The sequence below is a fragment of the Ammospiza nelsoni genome, chromosome 11, assembly GCF_027579445.1.
Source record: "Ammospiza nelsoni isolate bAmmNel1 chromosome 11, bAmmNel1.pri, whole genome shotgun sequence".
NCBI classification, from domain to species: Eukaryota; Metazoa; Chordata; class Aves; order Passeriformes; family Passerellidae; genus Ammospiza; species Ammospiza nelsoni.
The window spans coordinates 4,845,063-4,862,228 of NC_080643.1; the positions used below are offsets into that span (position 1 = coordinate 4,845,063).

A 17,166-nucleotide genomic window follows, 5' to 3' on the forward strand; every position below is an offset into this window, starting at 1 on the left:
TTTCACGACTCATGCACGGCTTCCAGTTGACTGCTCGTGTGTTTCAGCTGAGTTCCCAGCACTTTTTACCCAGCTCCTCCTGCAAGAGGAACCCCAAGCAAGCATTAGTCATTGATTGGAGTTTTGAAACTCTGCGTGAGTTAATTGCGTTTCTCCACTCTCCTGTTTGCAAATGAAATAGAAAAATCTGCAGGCCTGGTTTTTTAAAATCTTGTGTTTTAAACTCTATGTAAAGGTTTTAGAAAGATAATGTGATTCAAATTGCAGCTTCTGGCATGGCTCAGTTTTGGGGGGAAAACATACATATTCTGTTTATTTTAGGAATTCTTTTTGAATTTTAAAGAGACAATGTTTTGGCAGTCTGTTAATTATTCATCTTGTAGATATACAACATATAAAGCTTGGCCTCCTTGGGAAATAAATAATTTAGCTGTATTTAGTTTACAAATTAAGCATCTGCCCTCAAAAATCCTGTAAAATATTATATGCTTTTATTTTCCCTTGTAGCTTGATGAGAGAGACAGTTTATAACTGAGAAGTCCTAAATGCTGTCTTAGCACTGGAAAAATGTTTATCAAAATCAGATTAGCTACAGGGACTATATAAGGAAAGCAACTTGGGGAAAAAAAAAAGAAGTTTATTTTCTGACTGGTAATCTTGGACTGTATTTTCCCCAGTACAATTTCCAGGACTGAAACCCGGCCCTGCTCCCTGGAAGTTAATTAAATTGCTGGAGGAGGGCTTCTATTTTCTTTAAATAGCTGACACATTCGTTTTTGATTCTGGCCTGTGGGCTGCAAAGATAACTCCCGACTGGTATAACATAACACAGACAAAATAGTGAATTCCTGATAGCTGACATGTGCGAGGCACCGGGGTTTATCGTTCTGGGGGTGATAAAGGAGTTTGGAAAAGGGAAAAGTTTGGGTGAGAGATAGCCCTGCAACTGAGGCTATGGAGTAATTGGTTCAGAGAGTCCCGAATTTTAAAATCCTGCATGGAAAAAAAGTGAAGTTCTTGATCTAGGTGCAGAAAGTGGTATTAACAATTTGCTTTTAATTAAGAGTGCTCAGAGTGGGATTTTTGGGTACTGTTTTGTTGGGGAGCTGAATAATTTGCCCGGCAAACTGGAAGATCTCTTGGTGGAAAAGTATGTGGGAAAGATAACATGGGCAGTGCTAGAAAACAGCTATTGGAAAGAAGTTAATAATTGCCTGATAGCAAAGCACCTGCTCACTCTACCGCTAACCCCAAGATTAAGGAAGGTACCCTCGGGAACAGGACACACCTGAGGTCTGTTGGAGGTGGCTTGTCCAGCCTGTTTCTGGGAGTTTTGCCAGGTTTATGTGACCAAGATTCCAGGTGTGGCCACACCCAGGACTGGGGTTGGAGCAGGAGGACAAGTTTGGGGATGAGTTACCAGGGCCCATCTCATCTGGCCAGAGCACGGTCTGGATCCTGCTTCAGCCCAGCCATTTCCTCACACCTGTGTCAGTGGCTGATACAGAGCTGGTGGGTCACCAGAGGATTCACTCTCAGAACACCCATCTGGTGCCTGTAGCAGCGCTGCAGTTCAGTTTTTGATGTTCTTTTCCATGCAAATGCACTTTTTAAACGCCCGTGCACTGATACCCTGAGCCTTTCTGCAGGCTGTGTCTGCCTGGCTGTAAATCAGTGCTCAGCCCTGGCGCTGCCTTGTGCCCCTTGTGCTCCTGGCCCTTGTTTGCCAAGTGACTCATTGTGTGCTTTGCCTTTCAGCTGTGACTCCCAGCACTTTTTCTTTAAATACCTGCTGAGGCACTGGCTCTGAACCATTAACTCTCTCTTGGTCAAACCCAGCTGTGTACTTTCCTCAGCTCCCTCTTTCTCAATAAACAGCTGATTCAGGACAAGATGAGCAAAGATCTGCTTACTCAGAGCCTGTTAGTTGAGGGGGTTGATTATTTATTTTGCTTTATTTGGGAGCATCTGATGAACCAATGTAGTAAATAAGCACGTTTAGGAAAAGTCATGTTTCATATCTATTTCATATAATGATGATGCTCACCCTGCTGACAGGTATCAGATACCCACTTTCCCAAGAGCCTAATTGAATTTTATACCCTTTTCAAAGAAAGCTGATTGAAGACTACAGTAATTTTTCTCTAGCAGGGTGAAAATTTTGCTTTCCTTAGTGAACCCGTGCAGGTCTGCCATGAGGAACAGGTGCTGAGGGGAGCCAGGCAGGGAACTGCTGAGCTCCATCTCCCTGAACACTGAATTTGAATTGAATTAATTAATTATGAAATGAAAACATTGTTTTCTCCTAGAGTTTTATTTTTCATGCAAACCAGGTGCAAATACAAAGAAAAAGTACTTAAGATGCCATTTCTTGTGTAGACTTTTCATAGCAACAGGGTTTTTTTCTACTGGTGCTACTTGTAGATTCATCAGTTCAAGGCAGACTAAAGCATATGCAGTCTGCAGTGATGTCATTGTAATGGTTTTTTACAATTTCCTATTTTAAAGCAGTTCTGTGAGGACTCTCAGGGAATTCGTATAGAATGCTTATTATGGAGCAGATTAATTAGGTGGAAGCACTGTGGGTGGAAGTGAGCAAAAAGGATTAGATGAAGAGGGGGAAAAAAAGATGTTTGCAGTAATTTAATAACCTGATCTCATGGGATTTACTACTTGTATATAGCAATTTAATTCTTAATATTCACACATAATTATGGCAGTTTGGTAAGGAACAGTGATTTTTAGATTTCATATGTGTGACGTTTGCACAGTTTCCAGAGGGGCAGAAAAGGGGTTACTGTGTTTTGTCCTCTTTAATAGTCTCTCCACAGTACTTTCTTTTCTTTGGTTTTTTTTCTTTTTTTTTTTTTTTTAATTATTTCTAACTCAGAGAGCAGAGCTAGAGTGGGTACAGTCCAGCTACCTAGAGAGGTCTTTTGTGTGTGCTCTGCCTGCAAAACAGATGAGAGACAAGGCAAGCAAGGTGCAAGGAAATTCAGCAACTCCCAGCTTGTCCCCCTGCAGGGAAGAAGCTGTCACATGGGGCAGCATCATGACATCCACAGCCATAGGTAAAAGATGCTTTTCCCTTGTCCTAGAAATTCCCTTAAGTACAGATTCAATATTAAAACACATGGCCTTTCCTATTGTAAAAATAACATTTCATGCTGAAAAATCACGTTTCACATCCATTTTGTCTAATAGCTGAAAAACTTTGTGAGGCCTACAGGGATTTTTTTTCCAGTCTTGCACCCTCAGCTGTGAGCAGGAGTTTGGGCTCTGGTCTGAATCCTAACAACATCCTCACTGTAGAAAAGCAGAAATAAATCTTTTGCTTTTCCTTCCCATGGTGGCATGAGGTGTGTTTTGTGCTTTGAGGAAATGGAGCGACAGCTTTTCAATGTCAGCTTTTTTTTGCTTTTGCAGATTTGTCAGGTCTTTATCATTATTTGGACACTTTATTTTTCTTGTGGTTCCATGTATCTCCATGTATCAGCTGGGCTGTGATAACAAGCTTTAAACTTTGCTACTGTGCTCAGACACACTAAAAACCCACAGCTAATATGGCTAAGCTGACCTTTGTGTGAGCAGGAAGAAAGTGTGAATGTTAGAAATAACAGTCTGCTTTGTGAGGAAGGGCTTGGGTCCTTCAAGCTTTGTATCAGCTGTGAATATCCATTTTTGCTTGGCAGTAAATCCTCAGGTAAAGCTGAGCCATGCTGCTTTTGTCTGGTCTGTTAGGGGAGGACTGCTAAGGGTGATGTTTAAAGAGCAAGCAGCTCTTTAAATGTGGATATTTCATAGCAGGTCTGTGGGATGGGATCCACCACCCATTGTAGGTGGTTGGTCCAAGGACCAAACGGGTTTGTCTTCAGAATATTCATGTTTCAGATCAAGAGCTGCAAAAGAAGACCTGAGGATTTAGGGCAGCTGCAGGTCACAGATTTTCTCTAGCCATGAAGAGCTGCTTCCTTGGCACCCTTGTCTGCAAAGTGGAAGTTGTGGCATTGTCTCACCTGGCAAGGTGGCTCTGGGAGCAGCTCATGTTCCTGCTCACCACGTCCTCATATGGAGAGGTGTGTGCTCACAACTGATGGGAGAAATGTTGCATTTTCCTTGGTGCCCCTGGCCCATCTTCCAAAAGCCGATGTATAGAGTCACCAAACGCCTGCAGATCAGCAGGTGCTGCTGCTCTGCCCAGGAGTTGGGCAGTGCTTGGGAAGCAGAGAAATTTGGCTCAGGAAACAGGACTGGAGCTCAAGGTCAGGCCTGGGAGCCCAAGGCTCTGCTCCAAGTATGGGGAATGGTCATCCAGTCCCAGCCACGCTTTGTGTTTGGTGCAGCTCCTCCTTGAGCTGTGAAACCAAAGCTGTTGCAGCTGCACAAGGTGGGAACCCGCAGCACAGCCTAAATGTCCAACAAGCTGGGGTTGAAAAAGCCCTGTGCACTGCTTATCAGGGCCCTTCTCACAGATGGGGCTGGAGGGCTCTTAAATGCCCCTTCAAATACCTCTCTGAGCAGGCGGCTGCTATCTGCTGCTCAAGTGCAGCCTCTGCTCCCTGCCCCAGCCAGGCTCTGGAAGGTCAGGCTCTGCAGTCCTGTACCAACATCAGCCCCTTGTTCATGGCCTTTCCACATCCTGGGCTCCCCTCAATAGAAAAATAACTTTCTAGAGTGGGCCAGCAGACCATGAACTGAAAGGTTGGGAAATGATGGGAAACGTCTGGCATTTGTCACAAAAGAGGATTTGTCGGAGAGCGCATTTCAAAATCCCGCTGCCAAGATCCTGCTGCTCTGGCATGCTCAAAAGCTGCTCAATCCATCGTGTCTCCCTGCACCTCTCCTGCCTTTTTTCTCCTGCACTTTTAACCCTGCTCATGTTTTCCCCTCCACTGCCTCACTGCTTGCTCCTCACACCTGTTTCTTGTGGTCCCTCCAAGGGCAGAGCAGCCTGGGGTTGTCTTGCTCTTTATTTTACAACAAACCCAAAGCCTACAGAGGAGGCACCTGTTGCTGAAGCAGCCCAGCTACAAAGGAATGGTCCCATGTTGTTGGTTCTCATCTCTTGAGTGTAAAGAATGGGAGAACCTTGGAAACCTTGGTCATGTTTCCCTGAGTCTGCACCAAGCTGAGAAAGTCACTAGATCACTTGAGAACGTCACTTAGGACTAGGCTGGGGTGTGGGCAGCAGCGCAGGATGTTCTTGTACAATTTGGTGCAAAGGAATTTGGTGGTCCTTCTAAAGAAATAGGGCTGTTACTGACATCAAATGAATAATCTGACCCTCTGAAACCCTTGATTGTCAAGCTTTCAAGCATCTGCTCTAATTTTGTGCTGTTTTGGAGTATTTATTTTGCTAGCTGTGAAAATCTTGAAGAGAGTGAGGTGATAAGTCCTAATGGAAATGCTTTGAATCATCTTCATGATGTAGGATAATAGTATATCATACTTTTGCTGTGCAGCTGCACATTTCCCTGAATCTCGTACGTAATTCTCAAATTTGCTGATATTTCAGTGTCCGTGAAATTACTTTCAGGTTAATTTTGAGAGGCTGATTGACATTTCCTAAAGGCAAGGCCACTCTAAATTCTACCTGTGCTATGCCTAAAATTCATTTCAAGAATTAACTGAACTTAAGATAATGACATTTAGGAGAACCTGGGAGTTACTTGTGTGAGGTCAACGAACTCCAAGAATAAAGTTGCTATACAGTGCACTTTCCCTAGTGATAAATTTGTACCTTATAACGTGTTATAAACACAATTCAGGCACGCCTGCCCTTGCTTTAGTCAGTTAAGAGTTGTCTGAAGTCCTGTCCTCATCGAGTTGTTAATATTTACAAAGAATCTGTGGGCTGATAAGCTTCTATGCTGCAGTCCCATATATGGCTGTTGCTGCTGGGTGTGTTGCTTGCTCTTCACGTTTTGTTACTCTCATTAGCCACATCTTACTCCATCTAAGCTCTTTCCTGCTTTAGCAAGGGGCATAAGCTGGTTTTTGACAGTGGGTGCAGGGAAACCCATTGACAAATGGTCCTAATTAGCACAGTTCTGTAAATCTCTGCCTGGCAGGGAGTGTTGTATCATTCCATTACAGGCTGTCAAGATGCACTTTCTGGGGGCATAAATGTGTAACTCTTTTTTAATTTTCAGTAATGTGCTCTAGGCAGAGCATGCCACGATGGTCTGGCTTGGTTCCTTCATGGATTTCTGGTGGGGGTTTTAGCAAGATGCCAAAAATCTCACTGTAACATCAGCAGGGTGTAGGAAGCTCCTGAGATTGGTCCTGTTTTGCTGCTGGAGTTTCAAGTGGGAAGTCCTGTTGATAGTATGGTACATGGTTAAATATTTTTATATTAAATATATTAAATATTTAAATATATTAAGTATTTTTAATCATGTTACCTGGTTGTTTTAGAGTCAAGCTCCCTCTCCATAGAGCTAGCACTGACGAGCAGGGCATGCTGGGGACAGCATCTTGCCCAATGTTTGATCATGTTGGGACAGAGAATTAATTATGGGCAGTACCAGGAGTGCAAGTTGAGGTTCAGTGTGAGTAGGCTCTGATGCAGATTTTCATTATTTCCATTTGCATTGCCCAGATTGATTCAAGTTCTGCTTTGTATCTGCCAGAGAGAAAACTCCTGTTTAGAGGGTGGAATAGGAAGGAAAGGGTCTGTCTGCTGCCTTTGTTTAATTCTTCTCCATAGTGGAAAAATACTTGAGTTGAGAGTTTCCTATATTCTCCTCCTGGGGAATAAACAAACCTTTTGCCAAAAAATGTTCAGTCCCACTGACTCTGGGCAGTTTATATATTGAAATTATGCCAAAAACCGCCAGTCCAGAAACCCCCTCTGGTGCAGGGGTCAGATTAAATGCAAGTTGGGCCTCCCTGTCCCGACCTCCACGTCCTCCTCCTGGTGGGAACCCACCATGGACGTGCCAGATACAGCCCTGGGTGTTGGGCTGGCAGATAATGGGGATGGTGGGACATCTGGAGCCGGGGCTGTCTGCCCTGGGATTGCTCTATCATCTCGTGGTCCTTGTGAAACCAAACAGGAACAGGCCATCATTCAAAGCGCCGCTCCTGCTATCGGGAGTTGTCACCTCTGGGGAACAGCTGGCGCTCAGAGGGCTTGGGAAAGTGATCCTGAAGGTCAAGGGGAGACTTGCTTGGTGCAGATCAAGTGATAATGGACTCTCTGAAGGAGGGGGAGGACCATTTGAGGCTTTCATTATCCCTGAAGCCGTGAATCATCCCTAATCCTGGGGCGTGCAGTCAGCAGATCCAGGCTGCTGCGTGCCAGCCTGCACTGTCTGAAGGCATCCAGCCTGCAAGGAGCTGTGCCCTGTCTCTCCCAGGTCTTTCACATTTTTCTAGGATTGTTTCATGCTTGATCCTACAATTATGCAGGGAGAAAAAAAATCATGTTGCTTCTCACAGAGAGTTTCAGCCCTTATAAGTCCATTTGGATGGACTTCCCTCAGTGCTTGTGGATAGGATGGTGTCTGAACCTCAGGGTGTGAGGTTGGGTCCTGTGAGGAAGACAAGTCCCAGGAGCCAAATTTGCCTCATAAAATCAGTGTTATTGCGAGAAATTGGATGGGTTTGTAGGTTGGCAGAAGAAGAGAGGAGGCCCAGCTCTGCTGTGAGCTGTCCCAGCCCCGTGGGCTCTGCCTGCTGACCGTGTTCTGGGTCAGTGCTGCAGGGATGTGCCCCCTGTCATGGCACAGACGTGGTGACAGCCCTTTGATCACTGCTTGCCCCCCCAGGTCAGAGCCCACAGGCCCTGCTTGGAGCCAGCTCTGCTGGCTGGCCCTCAAAATTTAAATTCAGTGGTAGACATTTTCGTATTGATGAGCTGCTACTCATCACTCGGGCTTAACTAGCACCCTCCTTTTGGCATTGATGAGGATAAAGTTGCTACTTAGCCAGATTTAGATAGTCAGGAGGCCCAAAAACCAAACAGAGAGGTGAGGGGCCCAAAAACCCAACAGGAATGCAAGTAGTGCTGTTGGAGGCTGCAAGTGGTGCAGAAGGAGGCATTTCAGAGCATGGGAGATGCAGCTGCCAGGATTTGTGGCATTTCTCAGTGATGGGGAGGCTCCTGGCTCTGTGATGGCTGGGGAAGGAGAGTTTGGGGCCTCTCCACCCGTGTGTAGTGGTGACAGCTGGGTGTCAGCTGTCCCCTGCTCTGCCCTGGCTCCCCAGCATCAGCCTCCTTATTTCCTCAGCCCTTAAAACCAGGTTACTAAATAAGGGTTTAATGACCACCCGTTAAACCTCTGATTATGAATACGGGGCTGAGAATTGACATTTACAGAAACAGCCCTTTTGTTTGGCAAAAATTAGCTATTTTGTTAGTACTGCCTTCCAAAACCTCTCTCCTCCTTCACTGTAGTTCCCTGCCAACTCTGCCTGCTGGAGCAGCCATTGCAGAGATAAATCAGGTTTAAAAATAGGAGGAAAATTGTGGTTTAAGTATCATAATTATCAATTATCCTGTGAATCCATGATTGAAGTTGGACAGGACCTTGGAGAGCCAAGCCATCCATCTAGCTTTATGAGGGAGTTCAGGCCATGTTGTATTTTTTTTGTTGCTCTTTTTTGTTTTGGGGCTTTTTGGGTTGTGGGTTGGTTTTTTGGCTTTTTGTGGGTTTTTTTGGTGTATGTTTTTCAGGTTTTCTTGTTTGGTTGGTTTTTGGTTTTTTTGGTTTTTTTTTTTTTTGGGGGGGGGGGGTTGTTTATTTTATTCTTTGCTCTGGTTTCTGGGGCCTCAGAAGAGCATGCTCTACATCTGCAATTCCATGTGACCCTACAAACCCCTGGTAATCTACCTTTGCAAGCCAAGATGTCCTGCAGCCTTTTGATCCCATCAAAATAGGCCTGCAAGGGGTGAATAAAACTCAGCCTTTGTGAGCATTGCCTGCATTTGAGTGCTGGAAGGAGAGATCCTGATTTTCTACCCAGCTGTCCTCGTTTGTGGCGCTTGGGTGCTGGCCAGCTCGCAAAGAAAAATGGATATTCCTGGCAGAAGAGTGCAGCAAGCAGCACTCCTCGGTGCTAATTGACCCCTTCTTGGCAGCCTCATCAAAGACGCTGAAGAACAAATAGGCTGCTGATTGAAGTGCTCCCTTGTCCCCAGAGGTGGTTCCCCTTACTCAGGGCTGAGGCTCATTGTCAGGGCTGGGGAAGAGCCTTGCACAGAGCCATTAGCCTGTGCTCCCGAGGAAAAAAACAAAACGAAAAAACCTTTCATCTTCTGCGTTTTCCATGTGGCATCTGGGAGATGGAGTCCTGCAAGGGAGGGTTGCTCCATGTGCAGAGCTCCATCCTCAGTGCCCATGGCAAAGGGGGACGTAGCTCTGGTGGAAACTCTGACAGTTCAGTCTGATGACAAGAGAGGTTGGGAGCAGAAAAACACCTTCAAGGAAAGCCTGGGCAAAGTTGAGGCAGATGCTGGTGGACGGGGCTGGTGCATTCTTTGCATAGAAAAGTCGTGTTGGTGCTTGCTGGTGCTGAAGGCATGCAGAAATCCTGCCCAGATGGGGTGTGCAGGTTTCAGCTGATTAACTAATGGACCATGTGAGGAGAAAATATGAACCATTTTACTGATGACTGTAAATAGGTTTTAAATATTCTACCGGGGTTTCGTTGTGACAAATTGCATTCACATACTTCAGCCCCCCTGTATTTCATTTCAGGTTGGGCCTAGAGTCCAGAATATTTGAACTTTCTGTACAATGCCAGTCCAGGAGAACTATTTTCACTGAAAATGTATGAACTGAAACCCTTTGTTTTGAATCAGATCACTGTTAAACTTCTCTGATTTAACAAATACCACACTGCTTCATGAAATAAATTGTTGAAGGCAGAGCAAAGCTTAGCACTGCAAGCCTTACTTTTGGGCTCTCCTGCAGCTGTTTCAGGGCTCATTCTGCACTCAGCAAATAGAGTGAGGGTGTGCAGAATAAATATTGATACGGTGGTGGCCTGAGCACCACGTGTGTGTATAATGAGCATGACACCATATCCATCACTGTCATGTGAGAGGACATCTCGAGTTACGTTGCTATGACAGCCTGACATGGGGCTGCACTCCACGTTTGTGAGCAGCAAATGCAGCCCTTCCTTCTGCCCAAACTGATGAGTCCATCTCTGATTCACTAGCACTGACTCTGGGCCGTTTTTGCTTTTTCAGTGATGAGAATGCCAGAAAAGACTTGAAGACACTGCCTGTCTTTCCTACCAAGACACTGCAGGAGCATCCATCACTTGCTTACTGGTGAGCTGTTAATTTAAAATGTAAATCATTGCTATGAATGATAACAAGAAGATCACTTTTAAGCAGTCTGCAAACTCCTCTAAAAGTTTTCAGCCCGGGACATGGAGCTGATTGCTCGTGTTCAAGCATTTCCAGTTTTTAGAAGATTATAAATTATGCAAGATCTGGTGGAAATTCCTCCTTGGAAATTTGCTCAGATTAAATTGCTGTGTCAGAAACTGCTGGATCAGAGTATGTGGGGACCCTGCAGTAGGAGATGAATTCTGAACTCCAGCCAGGCCTGGGTTTGCAGAGAGCACCTCAGTTTTCATCTGTCACACAGTGGAGCCTTTGTGGTGGGTGACCTTTGCTGGCTGCCAGCTGCCCACCCAGCTCCTCTGGACAGGACAGGGGAAGAAAATAATCTAGAAAGGCTGGAAAGAGAAAGACAGTTCCAGTTCTGGGGCTTGAATTTGCTGTAGAAGGAACACAGCATTTAGGATGAATCAGTGATATTGTTTCCTTGGAATTTATGCCCTTTGTGCAAATTCAACCTCCTCGTTTGTTTTGGTTTTTTAGGCTTGATGTGTATGTGATGGATTTTCAAGTGTACCATGCTTGCTTATTATTTGTTTGTCTCTGAATGTATACTGCTGGGTTTTTCTTTGCTTTCAAGTGTCTTGACACAGAAATGCATATTTTATTTCACATTCCTCCGAAACAAAAATGTTGAAATATGTAACAGGGAAAAATGCAAAAAGGTCATTGCTGACAAATGTGTGGTTTTTTTTCACCTATGAAATGTCAGGGGGAGAAAATAGACAGGAATGAAAACAGCTCTGGTTGAACTTCTGTCTTGCATATGGAGCATTAACCAGGCTTTGAAGTTTGGGTCCTTTAGAACATTAAGATGAATTTCCACAATTATCACCATTGTTCTGCAGCAGCATCTGCAGCAGAACAGGCTGATCTGAAATGGTTTGTTAATGAGTCTGGAAGGCAGGATGTGATGGTGGGGACCAGCCAGGCAGCTCCACGCTGCCCAATGAAGGGTGGGAAAGAAATCTGCAAAAACCAGAACGTAAACCAGAGCAAGAAATGGGCAGGGGGACCCTTCCCTGCGTGCTGAGCAGGTGGCTGAGCTTCGGCACATGAACAAAGTCACTGAGCCTCTAAATTGGGTTTTGTGCTTGGTTTGCAGTGAGGACAGAGTAATTGAGCATTATACACAAATTAAAGGTCTGACCAGAGGACAAGCCATTGTTCAGTGAGTATGACACTTGTTAATTTGTGAAGATGATATTTTTACTTTTCTCCTGTTCTTTTTTGGTTGAGAAGTGGCAAGGCAGACTCTTTGGGTCATTATTGCCTGCAAATGATGTCGTTTGTATCTGCCAGATTCTCTTTTTATTGTGTTACATTGCAAAGTGGAATTATTTGAAGTCTCACATTTCACAGGCTTGCAGTTCAGCATTTGTGTAGTCATTTGGGTACCTCAAAGACAAAAGAAATTATTTGGATCTTACTTTATTGGAAGACTCTTCTCCATACCTTGCCTGCCATCAATTAATTTTCACTCCAAACTCTTAAGGGTGCATATTACCCCAAGTCCTGTAAGAAACTCTGAAGTGTTCAGAATTTGGCTTTCAAAACATCAAGGTCTTCCAAGCTGCCCACTGAGCCTGTGGAATTTTATTTTTCATTTACCATTAATATTTAGTGTTCCTCCCACCAGCAGATGCAGTAGGATGTGTTATGAGATGTTTGAGATGATGGCCATGACTGCACAGTGCAGACTTCTTGCAGTTTTTCTCACGTGCCTCAATGCCTGTAAATCTGTCTCAGTAATTTGTGGTCTTTTTTTCAGTAGAAACAAGGGAAAAATGGTCTGTTCAGTGGTTTTCTGAATTGCCTCATGAAACAGTTGTACAATGGCATAAATGTATTCATTTGGAACCTGTCCTTTGTAACCAGAGCTTCATAATGGAATAATTATAGGCAGGTCTTTACTGCCAACATTTCCCAAAAGGCTCACATATTCACTTCAGAATTTTTGCTTTCAGTTCTATGACCTTCTGATAAAAGATGAAATTTTCTGTTGTATGAGAAATTTTCCTTTTGCTTTAGCTGGGCCAAAATACCCCATCTTTCCCCAAGCCAAGATGCTAAGTTTTTTTTCTGAAAATATGGGCCTTCAGCTATTAAGGCCTTCAAAATATGCAGATGATAAATGACGTGTCCTGGATGTATGTGTGAAAAAAATATGTTAATAGATATTACTTCCTCCAGAGAAAATAATCTGATATGCTATAAATCTGTCTGCAGGTACATGAAAGTGGTAGAAGCTTTGCCAACATATGGAGTTCATTACTATGGAGTAAAGGTCAGTAACTGACTACAGATAATGTGATTGCTGAGCTTATTATGAGGGATTGCATTCCTAAAGGAGCAGTTGCATGATTCAGTGCCCTTCTATCAGTATGGAACCCCACATTTTTCAACCTCTGTAATTTTTCCCCATTCAATGTACTTTAAAAATTGTTTCCAGACAGCAGAAAGGAATCTTTGTAAAACCTTTATGTAATCCTATCAGCAGCTAAATTCCTATCATCTTAATTAAACTGGATATCACTTCTAGACTTGAAGCAGCTAATAGTTTCCCCAGAGACATTAATCAAGATTAGAAAAATAGAATGTGGAGAGGACTCCTCCTAAGTGGCAGGTGATTAGAGGTGCTTGCTTGGAGTGGGGAGATGCTGAGAAATACTTTTGGAGAGTGATGGAAATGCACCATTTATTCCCACTTGTAGAGCAGAGCCGGGGCCAGAGTGCTTTGTGCAGAAGAGCTCAGCAGAGATGATGTCTCCTTGCTTTTGAGTCATGGCCATGACTGTGGTACCTGAGAAGCTGCTGTTCTGTGCTGGTGTCTCCTCCTGTGGCTGCCCATGCCTGAATTTAGTGGTATTGGCAGTCACTGGCCACAGTTTTCTCTGTCCCCTGTCCCTCCCCTTCACAGCCACTCCTCCAGCAGTGACACCCTGTTGTTCCAGCAGCACTCTTGCTTTTCTGCCCACGTTGCTCAGCCACCACCTGGGTTTGTGCCTCTGGGAGAAAGTTTCCACCTTCACCCCAGCAATCCACTTCACCTCAATTTGTTTGCCAGAAAAATCCTTGCTCTGTACCTACTTGTGCTTGTCACAGAGTGAAAAGGGCTCTAATCCTGGAATTGCCTCATTCTTAAGTAGCTCTTGGTTGACGCAGACATCCCATTTTTCAGGATAAACAAGGAATCCCGTGGTGGCTTGGAATAAGTTACAAAGGAATCGGCCAGTACGACTTACAAGACAAAGTTAAGCCCAGAAAAGTAAGTTTTTTTCTGTATCTGATTTTTTTTTTTTTGGGGGGGGGAACATGGTGTGGTGTTGCATGTCAGGATTTACTCTTTTAAGCTGTTGCTTATTAGAGTGGTGGGCAAAAGACCAAAGGCTGGAGGCAGAAGGAGAGTTCTGCTGGCACTGAGGCAGTAAATCTCTGACTCTCCTAGATAGTGGAAACTCCCTTTGGGAGCTTTGGCTCGTGTGTCTTGAGTTTGGTGGTCTCAGGATGGGGATTTTGGCAGCCCCCAGGGATAACTACAGAAATATGAGGCAGTTGTGTTTCTGCAAGGCCTTGTGCTCGGGCAATGTTTTCACTTCACTTTTGTAGGTGTGTTTTTTTTTTTTTTTTGTGCATGGAACATAAAAGGCTCCACTGATAGAGGCAGAATACAAGAGGAAATGTGTGAAATTGAAGGCTTGTTGAAGTGTGTGCTTCCATAAATTCTAAGGGGAAATTGAGAATAAATGCCAAGTACTGGAGTTCATTCTTCTCCTTTTCCAACCCACTGCTTCCCAGAGTGTCTTCACTGAAACATCTAAGCCATGAGGGGATGGAGACCTGGGAGTTGGCTGTTCTCTCCCCAGGAATGATCTGGGCAGGAGTTCACATGAAGCTGTGCTCCCTGCCAGGGAATTTTTACATTTGCAAAATGATATTGTTTAGTGTATTGGTGCCAAAAAGCACAGCTTAACAAAACTTCCTTGTTAAAGAGTAATCCCCCTCTTCAAGCTTCCAACTTGATCTTGTCTTTTTCCAGAGCAGGCTATGACTTGGTTTCTTTGGGTGTATTTATGTACCTGTGTGTCCAAGGCTGAGCTCTCATGTCCTTCCTTTGCTTTGTTTAGTAAAATACAGAATTTTATCCCAGGTGTCTCTTCCCATGCCTGCACTAAAAGACACAGGAGGAACCCTCTGTAAATCAAATCAACTTGATGAAGCTATTGAATGTCAAAGGAGAGCATCACGGAGGTCCTCTTGCCCTTAAGCACTTCCCTGATTTTAGGCAACACCCATAAGATTTTCCAGCCAGGAAAAGTTCATTCTGCAGCCAAGATGTCCAGCTGTGACCAGCAGTGCTCTCCAAGAAAATGGAGCCTGCCTGGCTGAAAGCATTGCTTCGCCAAGCATTTCTTATGCTTGTGGGATTTCAGTTTACAACATCAACCAGGCAGATTAAGAAAATTTTTTAAGGTCAGCAGGGCCCAGATACCAAGTCACACCCTGCTACAGTTAGTTACGAGGCGTTGCCTTTGAATGCAGCAGGAGTTGTGCTTAAGAAAAATAAAATAAAAACCGGAGGTCATCTCTGCAGTGGAAGCATGACAATGGAAATGAGAATAGTTGTTGGCTTCACTGAAATTATAATTATACCACAGAGCATAGAGATTTAAAGGGGAGAGAGAGGAGCCTAAATGCAGGTGGAAGGTTTAATTACAGTAAGCTCATTGAAACTGTGGGGATGGATATGGCTGTAGTGTCCTTAAGGATTTTCCTGGTGTCAGTGCAAAGGGACAAAAATGATGTAAGCCACAGCTTGTCCTGAGCCATGGTTGCCTTTAATAAGTGGGTAAATATACAAACAGTTTCTTTACATGAAAAATGTTTCAGAGTTTGAAATACAAAGAGCACTTTAGGTAAGTGACTGGAATCAGATCACTTTTGGGAGGAAAAGCAGACTTCAGGTCTAAAGGGGCACCCACACCTGGACTTGGGTTTGGAGTTAAAATGCTGAGATACTGCTGCTTATTTCAGTGTAGCTACAGCCCAGCTGCCTGTGATGCAGCAAGCAGAAATTCCTTTTAATCAGTGTTGTTGTTTGTTCATATTTATGAATGTATCAGAATTTAATTCAGAGAGAGAAGAGCATGGACAGCTTGCCTCAATCTCCCAGGAGTCTCTCTGGAGCAGCAGGCAGGAGGGGAATAGGCATGTGAACTATTCCTGTCTTTTGGAGCAGCAGTGCTAGTTTTGCTGGATTTAGCAGAATTTCCTTGCCTTGCTTTTTGGGAACGGAGCCAAACTCACAACTGCCGTGTGCTGGTGTTATCCAGCTGTTTATGCCATGGATCAAAACTGCTGTTGTGTTTATCCCCAGCCATCTGGGAAAGAGCATCCTCATTGTGCTCCGCTTTTCCTTTTGGTGATGTTTAAATATACATGCAGCTGATAGATAAATAGAGAATAATAAGATGGAAAGGCTGAGTCCAAGTCTAATGAAAACCAAATTGGCCTTCCTGAATTTTAAAGCTACGGGGGATCTCTGAGTGTGCAAACCCCTCTGACACTGGTTGTGGTGGGAAAGCTGCAGCATTTTGGATGGGAAGCTTTTAACAGGAATTGATGCCTGTGCTGCAGTGAATTCACACCAGGGGGATTTATTCAACTCCCTGTCTTTTCTGCAGTGCTCTCAGGTGTGTTTGCTCCACCACAGAATCACAGGCATCCTGCAAGAGCCAAGTCCATATTTAGAATAAAATTTTACTATTAATAATAGAAATAAAATCTACATTAGTTGCACCCATTAATGGAGGCTCAGTTAAATCCAAAGAAACATAACCACCCTCTTAAAAAAAGTGAAATCTTTAGGCTTTATCCAAGTAGGTCTTCAGGCCAAGACACCTAAATCCGAGCCTTGGAGCGCAGTGGTTATCCCGAGGTTTTGTTATTGGATCAACACCAGTGCATGGAGTCCAAGGCTGAGAGCTCCTCGCAGGAAGGAGCTTGCAGGAGAGGCCTGGGTGAAGCAATCCCCAGATCCCTATCAGCCAGGGCTGAGGGGAGCCCAGTGTGTGACTCGGGGCCGGACCTGGAGAACCTGCCCTGGCTGTCTGTCTGTCTGTCTGTCTGTGCAGGGCTGGCTGGGGAGGTTTGGCTCCAGCAATTAATATTCTGCTGGCTGACCTGAGATGGTTTGGACAAGGGAGTTTTGTTGCTCCAAGTCACTCCTGGGAGGTTGTGTTGCTTTGGGAGCAGGTTCTAGAAAAGCCCAAGTGTTCCCCATCGCCCAGGAGTGCCAGCTGAGGCACTGAGGGAAGCACTGGGCTCCAGCTCTGTAACAGACTGAAAAGGGAGAATTATTTTCTGTGTCATTGATGAAAATTGTCTTTGTAGATAAAAGCAATGGCTCCACGCTGGCTGGAGGTTATACTGAGCTCACTTGATTATCATCCTGAAGTCTCACAGGGCATTAAAACAGACTGGATTTGGCAACCCTTGTTCAGATTTGAGCTCAGACCTGGGATTAGCTCTGCAGTCCTGCTGCTTTGCAAACATATTCTCATTCAGTTGCAGTTAATATTGAGAGTCACCTCCTGCTTGGAGAAGTGCCTCTGCTTGCTGTGAGGTGGCATGCCAAGATCCTGTCCCCAGCATCCTCTGAATCAATTAGGAAAAGTATAAAACAGGTCCCAGGACTTGGTTTGTCATTTCAAGCCAGAATAGATCTCCCTTTTTCTCCACCCCATTCTTCTCACTGGTGAGATAAACAATGTAAGTCTTGTCAATGGAGGGTGTATTAAGGCATG

General features: G+C 44.5%; 1 protein-coding gene across 2 annotated transcripts in view; it reads left to right on the forward strand.

Annotated features, from left to right (window-relative positions):
• The window catches only part of FRMD4B (FERM domain containing 4B), a 78,919-nt gene that overhangs the window by 41,137 nt on the left and 20,616 nt on the right, over positions 1 to 17,166 (forward strand). For both annotated transcript variants that reach the window (XM_059480289.1, XM_059480290.1), the window contains exons 8-11: positions 10,202 to 10,285; positions 11,466 to 11,531; positions 12,590 to 12,647; positions 13,542 to 13,628. In XM_059480289.1, the coding sequence (XP_059336272.1) occupies positions 10,202 to 10,285; positions 11,466 to 11,531; positions 12,590 to 12,647; positions 13,542 to 13,628 (295 nt within the window). The remainder of the gene's footprint in view (positions 1 to 10,201; positions 10,286 to 11,465; positions 11,532 to 12,589; positions 12,648 to 13,541; positions 13,629 to 17,166) is intronic.